General features: G+C 53.8%; 1 protein-coding gene across 8 annotated transcripts; it reads left to right on the plus strand.

Moving 5' to 3' along the window:
- Positions 1 to 4,266: 4,266 nt before the first annotated feature.
- On the plus strand, positions 4,267 to 17,867 carry SLC25A39 (solute carrier family 25 member 39). Of its 8 annotated transcripts, none has more exons than XM_023652422.2 (14): positions 4,267 to 4,487; positions 9,217 to 9,282; positions 12,745 to 13,205; positions 14,515 to 14,614; positions 14,746 to 14,805; positions 14,927 to 14,971; positions 15,223 to 15,356; positions 15,698 to 15,765; positions 15,914 to 16,038; positions 16,221 to 16,394; positions 16,734 to 16,843; positions 17,067 to 17,148; positions 17,226 to 17,306; positions 17,395 to 17,867. In XM_023652422.2, exons 4-14 carry the CDS (start codon positions 14,530 to 14,532, stop codon positions 17,508 to 17,510), a joined length of 1,080 nt encoding a protein of 359 aa, XP_023508190.1. In that variant the 5' UTR covers positions 4,267 to 4,487; positions 9,217 to 9,282; positions 12,745 to 13,205; positions 14,515 to 14,529; the 3' UTR covers positions 17,511 to 17,867. The 8 variants fall into 8 exon arrangements, with proteins under 8 accessions (XP_023508190.1, XP_070082221.1, XP_023508191.1 ...); XM_070226120.1 differs by having other exon boundaries at positions 4,271 to 4,487; positions 15,247 to 15,356; XM_023652423.2 differs by lacking the exons at positions 4,267 to 4,487; positions 9,217 to 9,282; positions 12,745 to 13,205 and adding an exon at positions 13,456 to 13,621 and having other exon boundaries at positions 15,247 to 15,356.
- Positions 17,868 to 18,090: the final 223 nt, after the last annotated feature.

The following is an 18,090-nucleotide window of genomic DNA, read 5'->3' on the forward strand; positions in this document are numbered from 1 at the left end:
AGATGGCAGGTTGGCTTAAGTGGGAGGAAGAGGTTTAATTCCACCTCGGAGGCAACGTTTTGAACTGAGTCTGGGAGGATTTTAACTGGCAAGAGGGGAGAGGCTGGAGAAGCGGCTGCACAGGGGGGTACTGGGAAGAGCGTTAGGAAACCAGAGGGGAAGGGCAGCCTTCGGCAGGGACCGAATGCCAAGTTCAATGTAGTGGACTTGAGCTGCTGGGTGCCTGGCATAAGGTGGGGTGGGGTCGTTGCATAGTGGAAGTGGCTTCCTAGTTTCCGTTGGCCCTGCCTTCCAGGAATTGACACTGCGAGTGAGGAGAGAAAATGCACCACTCAGAACAGACTAGCCAGCAAGAGGAACCAGACTGCGCAGTGCCAAAGAGCCTAGCCCAGGCTGAGATGATGGGAGATGCACTGGGAGAGGGGAGAGGCCCAGAGAAAGCCTGGTGCTGGACCTTGGAGGAAGAGCAGTGTTGGTTATGCAGGGTAGATGAGAGCACTGCAAGCTAAGCAGAGAGCCTGAGCTGAGGGTCAGGCTCGGGTAGGGAGCAACAGCCAACCTCGGGGGTGGTGGGAGTCTGGGTAGGGAAGAAGTGGCAGGGCTGAGCAATTGTGTGACAGCGATGCTCAGCCTGGGGTTTGAGAGGGTCCAGAGAGTGGATAAGGCTCCTGTTGAGAATCAGCACTATTCTGCCTGCCGGCGGCGTTTGGACATATTTTCTTTCCTGTGTATCCTGAAGCAAGGGGATATAGTTTACGCTTCTATTGACAAAGTGCACGTGCGCGTGCGCACACACACACACACGATTTTCATAAAATATTAGTCAGATCAATGAATGAACCTATTAATCACAACTACACAGAACCAAGAAAAATACACACAGAAAAAGAAAAAAAACTCGAGTGACTGAAACAAGCATCACAAAATCCTTAAAGGGGTGATTTGCCCCTCAGAGGCATTCGGCAGTGTGTGGAGACATTCTGGGTTGTCACAACTCAGGGGAGGTGCATCTAATGGGCAGAGGCCAGGGATGCTGCTAAACATCCTACAGTGCACAGGACAGGCCCCACCACAAAGATTATTCTGCCCAAAATGTCAGTGGTGCTGAGGTTGAGAAACCCTCTCTAAAGGATCAGAAACTTCCTCCATGAAAGAACTCAAAGTTTAAATAAATATTGTCATCTGATTTCCCAGTAACAATAGATTATAGAAAAGTCAGGAGATGTATGTGTTGAGGTTTCTAGAAGAAGTCACTTTGAGTTTAGCAAGGATTAAAACATTTAATAGGAAAAATTGCAAAAAGCAGACTGAAGAGCTTAGAATCCCAACATCCTGGGAACTTTGAGTGTAGGGGCCACAGTTCTGGATGACTAAATGGGCCTCACTGACTTCACTCTTAGAGGACAGTAGTTAATAGTCAAGGTATGAGCCTGAGCATTCAGAAACATTTGAATCATGTGCAGTTACTCTGACTACCATGGCAAGGAAATGGGAAATACATTTACTAAACAGCTTGTCACAATGGATGCAGTGAATCTCCTCTTCAATGGAGAGGGTCCAGCTCCCCTGAGGGCTGCAGAACATCCCCCACATTCCTCAAGAGACACTCCTTGAGGAGTGTTGTCCTTAAAGCCTCCAATTCAGGAATCTCTCGCTCTCTGCTTTTTCCTTTCAAGGAGGGAGTACCATTTTGTGAATAGGAAAAACTGAAACGAAGCAAATTTCCAGAGTCACAGAGAGATTTGATATCAAAGAGTTCATCCACATATTTCCCATTCCCTGAACACCCCCCAGCCCGCTTCGGCCAGGCCTTGTGGTTTTTAATTTTGGTCAAATCAATTGACTGTAAATGTGAGGATTTATTTCTGGACTCTCAGTTCTATTCCATTGATCTGTATGTCTGCCCTAATGCCAGTACCACGCTATCTTGATTGCTATAGCTGTGTAGCATGTTTTGAAATTGGGAGAAGTGGGAGTCCTCCAACTTCTTTTTCAAGATCATTTTGGCTATTCTGGGTCTCTCGAATTTCTGTGTGAATTTTAGGATGAGTTTCTGCAAAGAAGACAGCTGACATTTTGATAGGGAATGCCCTGAATCTGTAGATCAATTTGGGGTGTATTGCCATCTTAACAATAGTCAGTCTTCCTATCCATGAACATGGGATCTCTTTTCATTTATTTATCCATTTCTTCTTGACCGTTGCCAAGCATTCCACGCTATAGATGTTACACAGTTTACTTAACCAGTCTCATTTAAAGGACTTTGATGTGTTTCCAATTTTTTGCAGTTACAAATAATTATACAATGAATATTTGTGAACATGTCTCTGAGTGTACTTGTGGGAGTTAAATTCCTAAAAGTAACATTGCTGGGTAAAGGGTATGCACATTTGAAATGTTAACGCTGAATTGTCTTAAAATTTTCCTAGTTTACACGCCCAGTCACAGTATTTGGGAAACTTATTTCCCATACACTCACCAACATTGGATATGCCAATTAAAAATTTTTTTGCCTATCTAATGACAGAAGATATTTCATGGCTGTTTCATCTGCATTTCCTTGATCTCTAGGAAAGCTGAGCATTTTTGCCTATGCTTATTTTGCATGTGTATCTCTTCTGTGAATTGCCTATTTTATCCGTCTTAATCAGGGTTCTTCAGAGAAACAGGACCAATTGATGTGTATATAGAAAGAGATTATTAAAAAGAATTGAGTCACGGGATTATTTAAGCTGGCAAATTCAAAATCTACAGTGTGGGCCAGCAGGCTGGAGACTCAGGAGAGCTGGTGGTGCAGATAAAGTCTAAAGGTGGTTGCTGGAGAATTGGCTCTTGCTTGGAGAGGCAAGTCTGTTTATTCTATTCAGGCGTTCAGCTGATTGAATAAGGCCCACCCACATTATGGAGAGCAATTTGCTTTAGCCAAAATTCACTGATTTAAATGTTAATCTCATCCAAAAACACCCTCCAAGTTGACACATAAAACTAGCCATCACATTATCCTTTGTTCATTTTTCTACAGTGTTTGTCTTTTTCTTGTTGAATGGTAAGAGCTTTCTGTATATTCTGGATATTACATATGGTGCCGACATCTCCTCCCAATCTGTCACTTGTCTTTTATCTTCATGTATGGTATCTTTTGTGGTCAGAAGCTGTGTTGTTATGTCATCGGAAATCTAGCAATCAATTTTTTCCTTTGTGGCTTCTGCCTTTCCCCTGCCCCCCTCCTTGCTTAAGAAGTTATCAATATGTTCTTCCTGCTTAATTTCTATTCCTGCTGCAGCCCCAGCTGGACTGGACCTCAGATACAGGCTTGTGCTGGATTGAGGCACCACAAGTGACAGGAGGTCCCACTGGGGAGTCTGGCATGGAGAGGCCCCTGGATATGTCCCTCTGGCTGACAGGTTTCTCCATGTTGGCCCCAGGGCTGCTTTCAGAGGTGATGGTCTGGATAAAGGGATGGGCAGCTCCCTTCTCGCTCCCTCCTTGCACTTGTCTCAGCCTCTCCCTGTTTCTTCCAATCCCCCCATCAGGGTTTTCTTCATTCAGAGTTACTGTTCTGCCCGGCAGAAGAGTCACAGCTGCCCCAGGGCAGAGGCCTTCTCCCCACAGGATCTTGCATTGCCAGGTGAAACATAGGATGCCCGGTTAAATTTGAATTTCAGATTAAAAATGAATTTTTTTTTTTAGTATAAGTATGTCCCATGCAATGTCTGAGACATACTTATACTTGGAAGTTTTTCATTGTTTATCTGAAATTCAAATTTAACTGAGAATATTGTATTTTTATTTGCTAAATCTGGCTGCCCTGAAGACTGAGGTTGGAGTGAGGGCACAGAAGCAGCCTCACCCTCACGCACACCTACTCCTTCCCCTTCCTGCCTGAGTCACCTTGAAGTGAGCCAAGTTCCTTCAATTGTTGCCCCAGTTCCTGAAGTGCCTGCCCTCTCATCAGGCACCTGACCCTGAGCCTGTGTCTCGTGGGGCTCCAGGCCGGCCGGGTGGCTGTGGGGGAGGGGAGTGGGGAACAGGCCGGTGCCCAGGCCAGAGGCTGTGGCAGGATATCCTGCAACAGAGGTACTGGACCAAGTCAGGAGACCTGGGTTCCTGTGCCAGTTGAGGCCAGGAACTTGCCCAGTGTCGGTGGGCAGGTTACTTCCCCTGCTGTTGCTTTTCAATCAATTTCTATTTTTAACAAAGTGTAACATGCAAATAAGTTTTAGTCAAATTATAACACAAAGCAACACCCTTGTCCTCTCTTTTCCTACCCCAGATGTCCATTTTCAGACCCTTTCACAGTTTCTTCTGTGAGCTTCCTTGCATTTCTACATTAATGTGCATATGTGAGTTCTCCATTCGCCTTTGGCCTTGATGTGCTCATCTGGGCAGCAGGAGAGCAGCGCCCTGCTCCCTGGCAGCGGGGAGCCCCAGAGTGTACAGTGAGCTGCCGCTGCTCCACCTGGCCACAGAACCACTTCTCTGTGCAGGTAGAGTGATGCTGAATGGTGTCTTTACATCAGCTGTGGGGTGCAGGACACAGGGTGGTGGTGGAGGAGAGGGGGGGGAGAATGGGAAAGGGGGAGTGAGGTAGTAGAAGCTTAGGAGGGGAGCCGAGGGCTTGGCTGTGCAGAGGCCCTGGCTGGAGTGGCCTTCAGGGATCCTCTGGCCTGGAGTTCTCGGCCCCAGCTGCCCTGTTGGAATCACCCGGGGAGATTTTGCAGCTGCAGATGGCCTGACGTGCAGGTCTGAGAACCCCTCATCTAGCTCAACCCCTTTTTTTTTTTTTGCTGGTAAAGATTCACCCTGGGCTAATATCTGCTGCCAATCTTCCTCTCTCTCTCTTTTTTTTTCTCTCCCCTAAGTCTCAGTACATAGTTGTGTATTCTAGTTGTAAGTCCTTCTAGTTCTTCTGTGTGAGCCCCTGCCACAGCATGGCTACTGGCAGACGGGTGGTGTGGTTCCGTGCCTGGGAACCAAACCTGGCTGCCAAAGCGGAGCATGCTGAACTTAACCGCTAGGCCGTCAGGGCTGGCTCTCGGCCTGCTTTTTATGCAGTGAGGAACCTGGCGCTCAGCAAGGACCTCCTCTCCGGTCACTCTTCCTCTTACAAAGGAGCTGTGCAACTTGACTTAACCTCTCTGCCTCTGCATCCTGGTCTGTCTGTTGGGGAAACAATGAGCCTCTTACCTCCATGGAATGAGGTCATGCCTGAGCAGCCCTCAGCACAGGGGCTGAGCCAGGTACAGGCTCAGTTAAGAAAGCTGCCACAGTTGTGGCGAGTCCTCCCCTTGGGCCCTCCCAGTGCCCCCCAACCACCATCCTTCGCTTGAGAGATTGCCCACCTGGCTATTGGCCCACCTCACCCTCTCCTCCCTAGTGCTGGCCCACAGGTCTCTCCTCCCAGAAACCCAGCTGGATCCCCCAAGTGGCTGTACCCCATCCTGTCCTGCTGGCCCAGTGTCCAGAACTCTGTCCACCTGGGGCAGTTTGCACCCAGTCCATTTCAGACTCCTGTGCAGGGCACCCCTCCGACTGAAACCATCAGCTTCCCTCGGCCAGACAAGGGCAGCGGTGGCAGAAGACTCAATCCCTAAGCGATGCTGTAGGGGTAGGGGAGACGCCAGGAGGGGTGGCCCTGCTTGACTTCTCTCCCTCCATCCAGATGTGGGAGGAGCCAGGATCTGCCTCCTACAAGAGAAGCAGGAAACATTCACAGTTAAGTTTCAGTTTCTTATATTCTGAGAGCAGTGAGGTGATCTGGAGAAGAACTTCCTGGTGGGGGCAAGGACTGACCCCAGCGAGTCTCCAGGAAGCCAGAGTGGCCTCTGGGACAGGCAGGTGGCAGCTGCCAGAGGATAGAAGTCAGCTTTTCCCAGAGACCTGGGCAATGGGCTGGGATCCGGGCAGCGGGACCTCATCGTTGCCTGCTGACCTCAAATGCCAACTCTGCCAAGCTGGGTGACTTGGGCTTATTTCTTTGACCCTAAATGCCTTCATCTGTGAAACGGAGTAATTGTAATTACCCACCAGGGCATTTGGGAGGATTGAATGTGCTAACAACTGTAAAGTGCCAGGCCGGACGGAGTTGTTCCTCAAGAAACTGTCCTTTTCTTCTCCATCGCTCCTATGTTTGAAAGAATTTTGAGAACCAAAAACTAAGGAATTCATCTTCCTATTAAACTTTGAAAAATCAATGATATAAAATCTGACCCCATTATAGTGAAAAAAAATCCAGCCAAACCCAAGACAGGGGCTCGGGCCCTGAAACGCTTGCCAAGCTCCTCTGGGCTGTGGGCCCTATGCCCACATCTGAGGACACCCTGTCCATTCCCCGGAAGGCTTGGGGGGTGCTGGACGCCATTGGTGGTCCGCCCTGTGTCACGCCTCCCCATGGGGACAGGAAATACCCTCCCCCACCCTGTGCCTTTTTCTGCTTGAGAATCCCCTGGGGGCAGCTGTGCCCTGAGTCGTTGCTGCCCTGCTGGTGGACCCCAGGAGTCAGGGCCCAGCTTTTGTCACGGCCAGCACGTGGACAGGTTGCGTTGTGGAAATGAAAGGACAGCTTCGGTTGTGGGCACTGTTGATTCTGGGAGGATGACAAGCTTAGAGAGCTGGGGGTGGGGGGAGTGGAGAGAAGAACCAGGAGGCGTTTGGCATGCCTGCTCCTCCCGCATCCCTGAGTTCTTATAGCAACGCTGCAGAGTGTTATCTCCACTCCCAGAGGTGAGACAGTAAGGAGCTTAGCCAGGGTCACCCGGCTACTAAGTGGTGGTGCCAGTGTCTGAGCCCACATCGGTCAGACCCCAGAGCTTTTGCCCGCAACACCAGGCTCCACTGGATGCTGAGAGCAGCTCAGCCCGATCCTCCCTCCCAGCCCTTCCAGCCCGCCTGAGCTCCCCTGGCCCTTCTCCAGGGAGGCCCCCTGGGGGTCAGGAGATGCCTGCCCCAAGTCACTTGGACAGGTCACCTAACTCCTCTGAGATTCAGTTTCCTCCTCTGTAAAATGGGTTCACAGTAACCCCCATGTGCCCTCTACACAGTCACGTGAGGTTCAAATGGGGTGATGGATGTGAAGAGACCTTGTAAACTGGCACATTAAAAATGGGAGGGACCTCAGAGGGGCTCCTCTTGTTAATCTGATGATCTGTCTCTGAAGCACTGGGCCAGGGCCTAGGTGAGGAAACCACCCTCCCCAGACAGCTCAGAAAGGTCAGGCCCGAGTCATCTCCAGGAGCCGGAGGAAGAGCAGAGAGGAGGCAGCTGCAAGGAGGGCGGCAAGGAGGGAAGGACCTGCCCCCGGGGCGCCCTTTCCTGTCACAGGCTTCCTTCACCCAGCTCATCTGTTTTAGTCTAAACCTCTCCACAGTCCCACGAGGGAAGCAGGGCCAGGACGATTAATCTTTCCATTTTAAAGATGAAGAAACTGAGGCCCAGAAAAGAGACAAGTTCCCTCAACAAGTTAGCGGAGAAATCCGTACTCATGCACTTCAGGGGACTTTAATTCAATCTCCTATGTTAGGATGGTCGCTGGTAGAGTTGATTTTGGTGTTTTAAAAGGTGAGTCCTGTTAATGATTATTGAGATTTGAATTGGGCCAGGTTCCGTACTAAGCTCTCCTTTAATCTTTAACACAACCTTGAGAGGTAGGTACAATTATTCTCCCGTCTCACAATGAAAGAAGTAAGACGCAGAGAGGTTAAGCAACTTCACTGAGGTCATGCAGTGGGGAAAGGCTGAAGTCGGAAAGTGAATCCAGGTCTGGCCAGAGGGTGTGTTTGTAACCATCACAATATTCCTTCTGTGTAAGTTACTGTGACATCCTGGCCCCCCATCTCAGCACTTCCTGTCATCCCAGCCTGCTCTGCCCTCCCTTGGCCATCATCATGGGTTAATCTGCATCAACGTTCCCTGACCCCCAGGTTGTCCCTTTTTCTAGGACATCTCAGGCCCTCTCTACCACATGACCTGTTTTAATGCCCTCACAGATGTCCTCGCTGTCTGCAATTGTCTTAGTTATTTCCTTGCTTGTTTGTATCTCCTGAACTAGAACACGTGAGCAGGGACCTTACGTGGCTTGTCCCCTGCTGTATCCCAGGACCTACAACAGTATTTCGGGCACAACGAACACTCAAAAATTTTAAAAAAGAGAGAGAGAAAGGCTCAATAAATCCCCCAAAAAAAAGAAAAAAAAGAAAGAAAGAGCGAGACACACACACAAGCCAGGCCTTCCGTCCAGGCCCGGCTAGGACAGCTCCTCGGCCGTTTGGGTCACTGAGACCCAGGCTCAGCCCTGGCGTGGCCATGCTGGTCTGGTGGCCGACATACTCCAAGCAGCCTTGGTCACACCAAGAAGCAGAACTTGCAGCCCCCGGAAGGCAATGACACCACTTGGGACCAGACGGTGCTTGGTGAGCTCGTGGGCCTTTCTGAGGTTCTCAACAGAAACAGATCCAAAGTCTGCTTTTGGTGACTTTGTATCTTTTGTAACTCTCCTTTAATAAATTTTCAGAAACGAAATTCATAGATAATATAATTTTCCTATGCACAATGTTTTTAGAAATTTGTATAAAGTTCAAACTATAATATAGAGGAAAATAAGAGGAAAGTAATTTATAATAAAAATAGTACATGTTTCCGTATGTGAGAGCTCAGGCTCGACTCCACAACAGAGCAGAAGGGCGCAGATGGTGACGCGAATCACTGGTGACGGAGAACCGTAAATGCAGACGCCGCGCTAAGTGTGGTGTCAGCAACTCAGCTTGCACCAGCCAGGCGGCCACCAAGAGGAGATTTTCTGAAACGGTGAATGATCCCTGGTAAAGTTCTAACGGAGACAAAGCCAAATTTTCCTAGGATTACATGGTAGTTTTATTCCTGGAAAATACAATATATTTTAAAACCATTCAAAAAAAATGTGGGTGAAATAGAGCTGGCTTCCAGGTCAGATAGTTATGAACAGGTTTCTTATGTATGTGGTTATCCAGAAAGACAGAGGAAAGTTGATAGACATACAGGACAATTCCTTGTTGTGTCAGACTGTCCTACACTTTGAGCGTCAAATGCCAGGGCCCCAATCTCGTGACAACCACAAACGGCCTCATAAATTTCCAAAATGTCCCCTAGAGAGCGCTAGCGCTCCGGTCGAGAACAGCTGCCCCGCACATTCTCCAGCGACCGGCTTTTTAACTGAACTCTGTCTTTGAGATTGTTCTACAGCGCGATGTGGCTCTGCATCCCTTTCAGGCTGCGTGGTGCTCGTCATATGGAGTTCGTCATATGGAGGTACTGTCATGCAATTCCCTTTTGATGGCATTCTGAAGGCCAAGTTAGTGTGTCATTTTGCACGTGCAAACCGATCAGAGGAGGATTTCTTAGAAGTAGGCTGGTTGGGTCACAGGGTTTCAGCATTTAGAATTTTGATAGTTATGGCCCCAAACTGCCTTCCACGGAGGTAGATTAATCCACATGCCCCCAGCAGAGCAGGAGAAAGCCTGTCCCCAGAGCTCTGCGAATCAGGCTGGAGGGGCGTGAGGAGGCAATTCTGGAAGGTCTTAGCCAGGATCCTTCCCCTCTGGGGGCCACCTCCTCAGACCACACCCAGGTTGCCCCCAGGAAGCCTTGGGTGTCCAGAAACTCACCAACCCACCTTCTCAGGCCCTGGGGAGGGTCCAGAGGCTTTTGCCCAGGTGGGCTGATCCTGGCTATTACATTTATTTTTTAACCTTCTCAAAAAGACAGCTTCATTGCTTTCTGATTCTGTAAGTAACGCATACGTATTTCAGAGAACAAAATCCCTTTCCCCACCAACTTTTTATTTTGAAAACTTTAAAAACTTTAGAAAAAATGGCAAGAAGAGTACAGTGAGCACCCATGTAACTTCCTTTGAGTCAGCAGTTGCTCACATTTCGCTACATTGACTTTATCTATTTCTACTGAACCATTTGAGACTAAGTTACAGACATTCACCCCTAAACACTTCAGCGTGCATTTCCTAAGAACAAGAACATTCTCCTACAAAACCACAGCATAGTTATCACACTCAAGAAATTAACATGGATAAAGTAATAATTAATTACGGGCAGCCCTAATTCGGTTTTCTCCAGCTGTCCCAATAAAGTTCTCTATAGCCTCCCTCCCCTCCCCGCCCTCGGGGTCCAATCAAAGACCTGACTTGGCCTTTAGCTTTGGGCCAGGAGTTTGGGTTTCTCCTCTGCGCTCAGTGGTCTTGCACCCCTGGGTCCTACCTCCAGGAAGGCAGCTCTAGGTGGGGACAGTGCTGGCCCTGAACTCACAGGTGCTGGTGGGGTGCACAGGAGGGACCTGAGCCCTACTTCAGCCCCATAAATGTCTTCCTAGGCCCTGAGGGTGCAGGCTGGAGGGGACATTGCCCCCGTCCCAGGGCTTGCCCTGGAAGAATTCAGCCTCACAATAAACTACCTTCTGTTTATGCCGCTCCCCCGGTGCCAGGCAAGGACTTGTCCGTCAGTCTCCACGACACCCCTGGTGGCTGGTACTATTTTCTCCGCTTTTACAGTTGAAAGGAGGAGTTTCTGTCTTTCCATCTGATGAGGACGGAAACATGAGGCCACAGGGGGCCACATGCTGCCTCTGGAGTGGCCAGTGGGTGTGTGGTCGGTGTGAACTTCAGCTGAGTCAGCCAGGACAGTGGCCGCCTCCTCCTCAGGCCTCCAGGCAGCTCCTCTGGGCAGGTGCGTCCAGCCGGGGCTCCGGAGCTTCATGGGCATCTCAGGGTCTGGCTCCACCTGCAGCCGCCATGATCATCCTTGAGAGCTGCCCCTGCCAGCTTCGCAGTGCCTCGTTGCCGCAGATCACCCCTCTCGTCCACCCAGACAGCTGCCACCACACTGGGCTGTGGTCATGCCAGAGAGGCCCCCAGGGTTTTAAGCCTCAAAGCATTCACATGTGCGGGAAGGCCCATGATCCACTCAGTTCCGGGTCCCTGACAGGGGCCACATAACCATTTGTCAACTCTTCACGTGGCTTTCACAGATGCGACTTTTGCTAAGAGTCTGTAAGCAAGGCAGGACAGGTGACATCGTCCTTATTTTCAGATAAGGAAATGGAGGTGTAGCGACAAATCTGCAAGGCATCTTATTGCAAGAAGAAAACCAGAAATAGAGTGCAAGCCCCTCATTCCACTGTGGGGGAAACTGAGGCTCAGAGGTCCCCAGGTTTGATTCCTGGCTGTGGTGCTTTGTAACTGTGTGATCTTGGGTCTAGGGAGGAAGGGGTAAGGAGTTATTACTATCTATGTCTGCAGCAAGAGACAGAGGTAGGACTAGAATCTGGTTGCTCAAAAGGCCCTTTCCAGAACTTTCTGTGCCACAGGTCCTGGGGGGCAATCAATAATAGTAATAATAGTAATAGTCATTGAGTGCTTGCCGCATGTCAGACAGGGTCTAAGCACTTTGCAGCTGTTAAGTCATTACACCCTCCCACAATTGCTGTGAGTAGGTGCATTATTATCACCATCAGCTCATTTCATAAATGGGGAAACTAAGGCTTAGAGGCATGAAGATCCTTGCTAGACGTCCCACAGCTGCTGCTGGAGGCAGCCGGATGGAGCCAGGGCCCTACCTCCCAGGCCTCTGATCTCCAGGCCGGTAAGAGTGCTGCCCCGCACGCTGTGTTTCTTGGAGTTGTTGGGGCCTGAGGCCTGAAGAGAGGAAACCTTGGCAGCTGAGCGGGTCACCCCAGGGAGCAGAACACCGGGTTGAGAACAGGGTGGGGTGGGAGCTTCTCTGGACTCAGGCAGGTCGGGGGTTGAATTCTGGCTCTTCCGTTTGAGTGATCTTGGTGCAACTTGACCTCTGGGGCCTCCGTTTTCTCACTTGTAAAATGGGAGATTGCGTGGGAGAAGTGTGGGTTCTACTCCGCGCTAGGAGTCATTACACACAAGGAACTCAGTTTCCTCCTCTGTAACATGGGGAGGGTAATCTCTTGGCTGTTGGCTGTGAAGTCGTTCGGCAAACCATAACTTTGAGGCTTTAAAGAACCTTAATAGAGGCTGGGTTCTCTCCTTAACTTATAAAAACCAGTTTATAAAATGACTTTGTGTCATTTCAGACTTCAGCTTGGTATGGGAAGGGAATGCAAAGGGCGCCTTCTCTCGGGCCCTTAAACCAAGGGGTCAAAGATTGCACTCCCTCCGCCCCCAAATTCGGGCTTTTCCAGCGGTGGCGAGCCGCAAAGCCCTTTCTCAGGGAAAGCTGATGGTTGGCCCCTTGGCATCCACGTGCTAACCCGCTGAGCGCCGGCTGGCGGGGCGGCTCCCAGCCCGGCCGCGACCATTCCGGGCGTGAGGGGCGGGGAGGCTTGTGATGTTAAAGCCACGGCCTACCCTTCTTAAAGGCGCAGGCTCGCACCCTCTGGTCCTTTTTTCCGTGTTAGGACAAAAAGTCAAGACGGCACGAAAGTTTTAAAGGCGAGGTAGGTGGTGTGGTCTGGGTACGAGACTGGCCCGGGAAGAGCTGTATCTCCTTGAGAAGCGGGATCAGAGACGTCAGCGCAGGATTTAAGCCCACCTGTACCGGGGAGGCAGCCCGGTGCAGGCGAGAAGTACCTGGCCGGTTCGAATTCTGGGTTCTTAACTTCGAGTCTCAGTTTCATCTTCTGTAAAATGGGGTCAATAATAATCTACTTCTAAAAGCTTTGAGAGTAAGAAGAAAGAACAATGTGAGCATAACCAACACGAAAATGTCGGTCCCCTTCTCCCCTACTCAGTCCTCCCACTGAGCGAAGGAGGAATCCGAGGGCTAGAGCGGTATAGTAAGTCACCCAAGGTCACGCAGCAGCGGTGGGACGGAGCCCACGTGGAGCCCGATTGGACCTGGGTCTCCCGACTCCCGGGCCAGCCTTTTCTCTCCATCCAGCCTGCCTAGCCGGGTTACCGCTCATCTAACTCCACTGCCCACACCCGCACGGTACCCTGCAATTTGTCACGTGGTTTTGGAGCTGCGCGTCAAGCTGACTATCCGCAAAATGGGGGTGATGCTAATTCCTGTTTGATACGGTCGCCACGAACGAAGTTGTGAAACCTGAGCAAGGAGCCCGGCGGGTTAGTGTTTGCCATCACTATCTGATCGTCCCGCGGCCCAGGAAGAGCTGATCCAAACCCCCGCCGCCACGCAGACGAGGACACTGAGGAAGAGGTCGAGACTGCGTTACCCGCGCTGGTCTGCAAAGTTAGTGGGAGCGCCGGGACGCCGGGGAGCTGGGGGGGGAGGGGGTGTTGTGACAGCACGCTGTCAAATGCGGTGCTGTCGCTAGCTCACGCGCCACGCGGAGACGAGCGACCTCGGCGCACAAGCCCGGCGGGGCACCGGCAGCGCGAGTTCGGGGCGAACGGCCGGTTGAGGCGCGGGGCGGTCCGGAAGGAGGCGGCGAGTGGGCGGGGCCGGCGTCACTCCGGGCTTGCGGCCGGTCGGCCCGCGGGGGGCGGGGCCTCGCGGCGCGGTCCCGGGGGCGGGGCGGCCTCGGCAGCCTGCGGAGTCGGCCTCGCTGCGAAGCGGGCGCGCGCGGAGCCTGCACCGGCCGCGGAGCCGCTATGGGCCCGCCCGGCCCCGGGCACCGGGCTGCGCCAGCGCCGGCCTAGAGCCAGGTGGGCGGGGCGGGGCCGCGGCTGGGCGCCCGGCTGGGGGCGGAGGCCGGAGTCGGGTCTCTGGGGCTCCCGGGGAACCTGGGCCGGGGCTGGGCTAGGGGCCCCGGGTCGCGGGCCGTCGGGCCCACCTAGTCGGCCTCACCGGGCGCCCGGTGCGCGCGGGGCGGAGCAGGGAGGGTCGCCGAACGGCTAGGGGAGATCCTGCCTCCCCGTCCCTTCTTCCCGCCCTCTCGGCCCAGCCCTCGGCCTGTATTTTGGTGAGAGAGCAGGGAGACGGTCCTTCCCGTCCAGGCCCGGGGCCTGGCGCCTCCGGCCTCGGGAGGAGGGATGCGGGGCGGGCCGGGACCCCAGCCTGCCGTCCCGAGAACGCCGACCGACCCTTTGCCGCCATCTGCTTTCTTTACGCGTCTCCCTCCCTGCCCGGCCCCCTCTCTCCCCGCCCGGTGAGTGGGGCTCGCTGTGCCCTCCTCGGGGCTGCTGCCGGAGTGGGGGGCGCAGGCGGCGGCTTAGACGTTTGATCTTTGGGCCCCCGGGGCCAAACCGGGCGCCTGCCCTGAGGAGGTTCCTAGTGAGCCTGTGTGGCGCGGGTGAGGGGAGGCAGCGGGCCGTTACTGCCCGTTCATCGATGGGCGACCACCCCAGCTTCCCTCCTAACTGCTCCCGGGGTGGTCTCGGGAGGGCACCGCCCCTCTCTGAGCCTCTGTTTCCCCGTTGGCAAAGCGGAGCCGACAGTAGCCGCTTTGAAAGGTTGTGAGGATCGCTTAGCTCAGACTCGGTGAGTGGATGGGGTGAGGGTCGGTCAAGTCCCAGAGTGTCCCCGCCTCATTTGTCGCCGGCCCGCCGACTCCCGTTGTGTGAGTTGTCGTTCCAGTTGACTGAGGTTTGTTTTTCAGAATTGAAGCTACAAAATGGCTGACCAGGACCCGGGGGGCATTAGCCCCCTCCAGCAAATGGTGGCCTCAGGCGCTGGGGCTGTGGTCACCTCTCTCTTCAGTAAGAACTGGGGAGGTGGGGCGGGGGCAGCTGGGGACTGGGGCAGACCAGAGATCGAAGGTGACTTGGTTCTGGAGGAGGGGTTGGCTGGGGTCCTGGAAGGAGCCGTCAGACCTGCCCTCCTCCCCCAGTGACACCCCTGGATGTGGTGAAGGTCCGCCTGCAGTCCCAGCGCCCCCCGGTGGCCAGCGGTAAGTGCCGGACCCTGGAGCCAGTAGGGGGTGGTTCCTGGGCAAAACAACGGTCTCCCAGAGGTGGGGTCCCTGGGGCAGGGGGGGCTCTCCTGACCTGAGGGGCTGCCTTGTATTTTAGAGCTGATTCCTCTCTCCAGACTCTGGAGCCTCTCCTTCGCCAAATGTGAGTGCCCCAAGCCCCAGGGACCCTGGGAGGGTCCGGGGAAGGGAGTGTCCCAGTCTTGCCAGAGCACCTGTGGGCCCTACAGCCACCGACTAGCACACACCTTCAGGTCATAGCAGCTGGCTCTTTGTCCTGCACAAGAATGTCTACCCAGGGACCCCAGCCTCTGCTGGCCCTCCAGGGATGGGAGCTCACCTGTTCCCTGCAAAGTTCCGGGACCTTGTCATACTAACGCTCCTCCCCTTTCCCAGTGCCCTCCTCTCTCCAATCTACAGGGAAGTGTCTCCTGTACTGCAATGGTGTTCTGGAGCCCCTGTACCTGTGCCCAAATGGTACCCGCTGTACCACCTGGTTTCAGGACCCCACTCGCTTCACTGGCACCATGGTGAGCAGCAGCTGTGCCTTCAGCTGAGTCTGTAGGCACTTCTGAGGGATTCAGATTAGCTGGGCAGCCGACCCAGGGAAGAATGGGTGGTAACAAACCTGTAAGGGTGGTCATATCTGTTTGCGAAGGGTTTCCCTGAGGAGGTGGTGCTTTTATGAGGTTCTGAAGGGTGAATAGGAGTCCACCTGAAGCAAAATGTAGAATTGCTTTTGTGGAGGCCTCAGGGGCTGCTGCTTCTCGGCAGGACCCAGGGCTGTGGGGAGAGGTGATGGCATCAGCCTAGTGTCCAGCCTTGTTCACGTTCATCTTTTCTCCTCCTGGGCCCGTATCTGTTTGGCCAGGATGCTTTTGTGAAGATTGTGAGACACGAGGGCATCAGGACCCTGTGGAGCGGCCTCCCAGCCACCCTGTGAGTACCCCAGTCTTGCATATTGTCTTCCCCCAGTACCCCGCTGATCCCTTGCTGCCCTGTTGGCTGGCTGGCAGGGGGGGCTGTGGAGGCCTGGGAGGTTCGGCAATCTTTGGGAGTCCTAGCTAACCTCTGTTCATACTCTCAGGGTGATGACTGTCCCAGCCACTGCAATCTACTTCACTGCCTATGACCAACTCAAGGCCTTCCTTTGTGGTCGAGCCCTGACCTCTGACCTCTACGCACCCATGGTGGCTGGCGCACTGGCCCGCTGTGAGCATGGCATTCGGCCCTTGATCTCTCTCTGACCCCACCTGTGCCTGAGCCCAGCTGGGAGCTGGCTGCCAGCTCCAACCTCTGCCAGCTTAGGGGTGGGGGGAGTCTTGGGCCCCCATACCCTGGGGTGGGTTGCCATTGGGACCTGTGAGCTGACCCCTCCCCACTGTTCCCCTCAGTGGGCACCGTGACTATCATCAGTCCCCTGGAGCTGGTACGAACAAAGTTGCAGGCTCAGCATGTCTCATACCGGGAGCTGGGTGCCTGTGTCCAAGCTGCTGTGGCTCAGGGCGGCTGGCGCTCACTGTGGCTTGGCTGGGGTCCCACTGCCCTTCGTGATGTGCCCTTCTCAGGTAAGCACCAGAGGTGCAGGGAGTGGGGTAAGGGAGCCCTTGGATGACACACAAGAGGTCTGTAGCCAAGTCCCACCCTTGCTACTGGTGATGTTAAAGTCAGTTAACTTCTCTGAGCCTTGACTATCTCGTCAGTGAAACAGGTCCAGCCAGCAGGGTATTCACCTAGGTTTTCAGGAGATAAGTCCTGCAGAGGACCTGTTAGAGAAACTGTTAGAGAGCAGGCAGGCCTCATTACTGGAAGGGAGTGGTTGTGCTGTAGGTCAGTGGAAGATGGGAGGTCTGGGGACCACCCACTGCCCTCCCCATCTCTAATGAGTGTACTCCTGTGCCCCCAAGCCCTGTACTGGTTCAACTATGAGCTGGTGAAGAGCTGGCTGAGTGGATCCAGGTCAAAAGATCAGACATCTGTGGGTGTCAGCTTTGTGGCTGGCGGCATCTCAGGGACGGTGAGTTGACCAGGTTGAGGGTGAGGCTAGCAGAGGTGTCCTTGGGGGCCTGAGGGTTGTTGGAAATGCTCCAGAGAAGAGTCCTCGCATTGTGTTGCACGGGCTGACTGTCAAGGAGCACCCCCCCCCACCAAGTGAAGCTGTAGCTGAGGCTGGCAGACTCTAGCTGGACCTGAGGGACGGGGGTCGTGGAGTGGAGACAGCCCTCTCCCCACCCTACCAGGTGGCCGCTATCCTGACTCTGCCCTTTGACGTGGTGAAGACTCAGCGCCAGGTTGCACTGGGAGCGGTGGAGGCTGTGAGAGGTGAGGGGCCTGGCTGGTGGGGGGGCGGGCAGGGGTCCAAGTGGGATCTTACGGGGGGCCATGTCTTGCCTTTGCAGTGACACCCCCTCACGCAGACTCCACCTGGCTGCTGCTGCGGAAGATCTGTGCGGAGTCAGGCACCAGGGGACTCTTTGCAGGTGAGTGTCTGTGTGTGTCCGTGCCCTGGCGTGCTTGGGGCCTCCTGGAACCCTGACCCCTGACCCCAGCCTCCCCCTCCCACTGCAGGCTTCCTCCCGAGGATCATCAAGGCCGCTCCTTCCTGTGCTATCATGATCAGCACTTACGAGTTTGGCAAAAGCTTCTGCCAGAGGCTCAACCGGGACCAGCCTCTGGGCTCTTGAAAAGGACGGGGTGGCCCTCATCTCTTCCATGGGTGGGGGCGGGGCAGGAGACTGAGTCAAGTGCCTTGTCCTCAGCACTGAGGAGAGGGGCCTCATTTCCCTTCCCCAGGGGTAGGAGGCTGCCCCTCTGGGCCCACCCAGGCCCCCCTCATTCCTGCTGCTCCTCATTCACAAGCCCCAAGAATCATCACTTTTCCACCCCCCTAAATTCAAGACCAAATCTGCTAACTGCCCCTCCCCATGTCCCTTTGTATTTGCTGTAGCTGGGCCTGCCCCCAGGAGCCACAAAACCCTGGGCCTGGCATAGTCTGCATCTGCCCCTGTTAATTCCTTGAGTCTAAAAATGATGAACTTCTCTCCAGTGCCTGTGACTGCGGGGGTGCAGGGTGGCTGGGAAAAGCGAGACTTGGTGAGTGAGTTGCAGAGGAGGCCTGGGAGGGGCCTTGATGTTGGCTTTGGCTGCCCAGGTGGCACCCATGTGGAGGACCCCCTCCAACTTAGAGCCGGGTCAGCGTGAGGACAGAGTTGAGGGGGCGACAGGCAGCATCCCAGTAGTGCTGGGACCAGGGCGGAGGATGGT

This window comes from Equus caballus, chromosome 11, assembly GCF_041296265.1.
Source record: "Equus caballus isolate H_3958 breed thoroughbred chromosome 11, TB-T2T, whole genome shotgun sequence".
Lineage (NCBI taxonomy): Eukaryota > Metazoa > Chordata > Mammalia > Perissodactyla > Equidae > Equus > Equus caballus.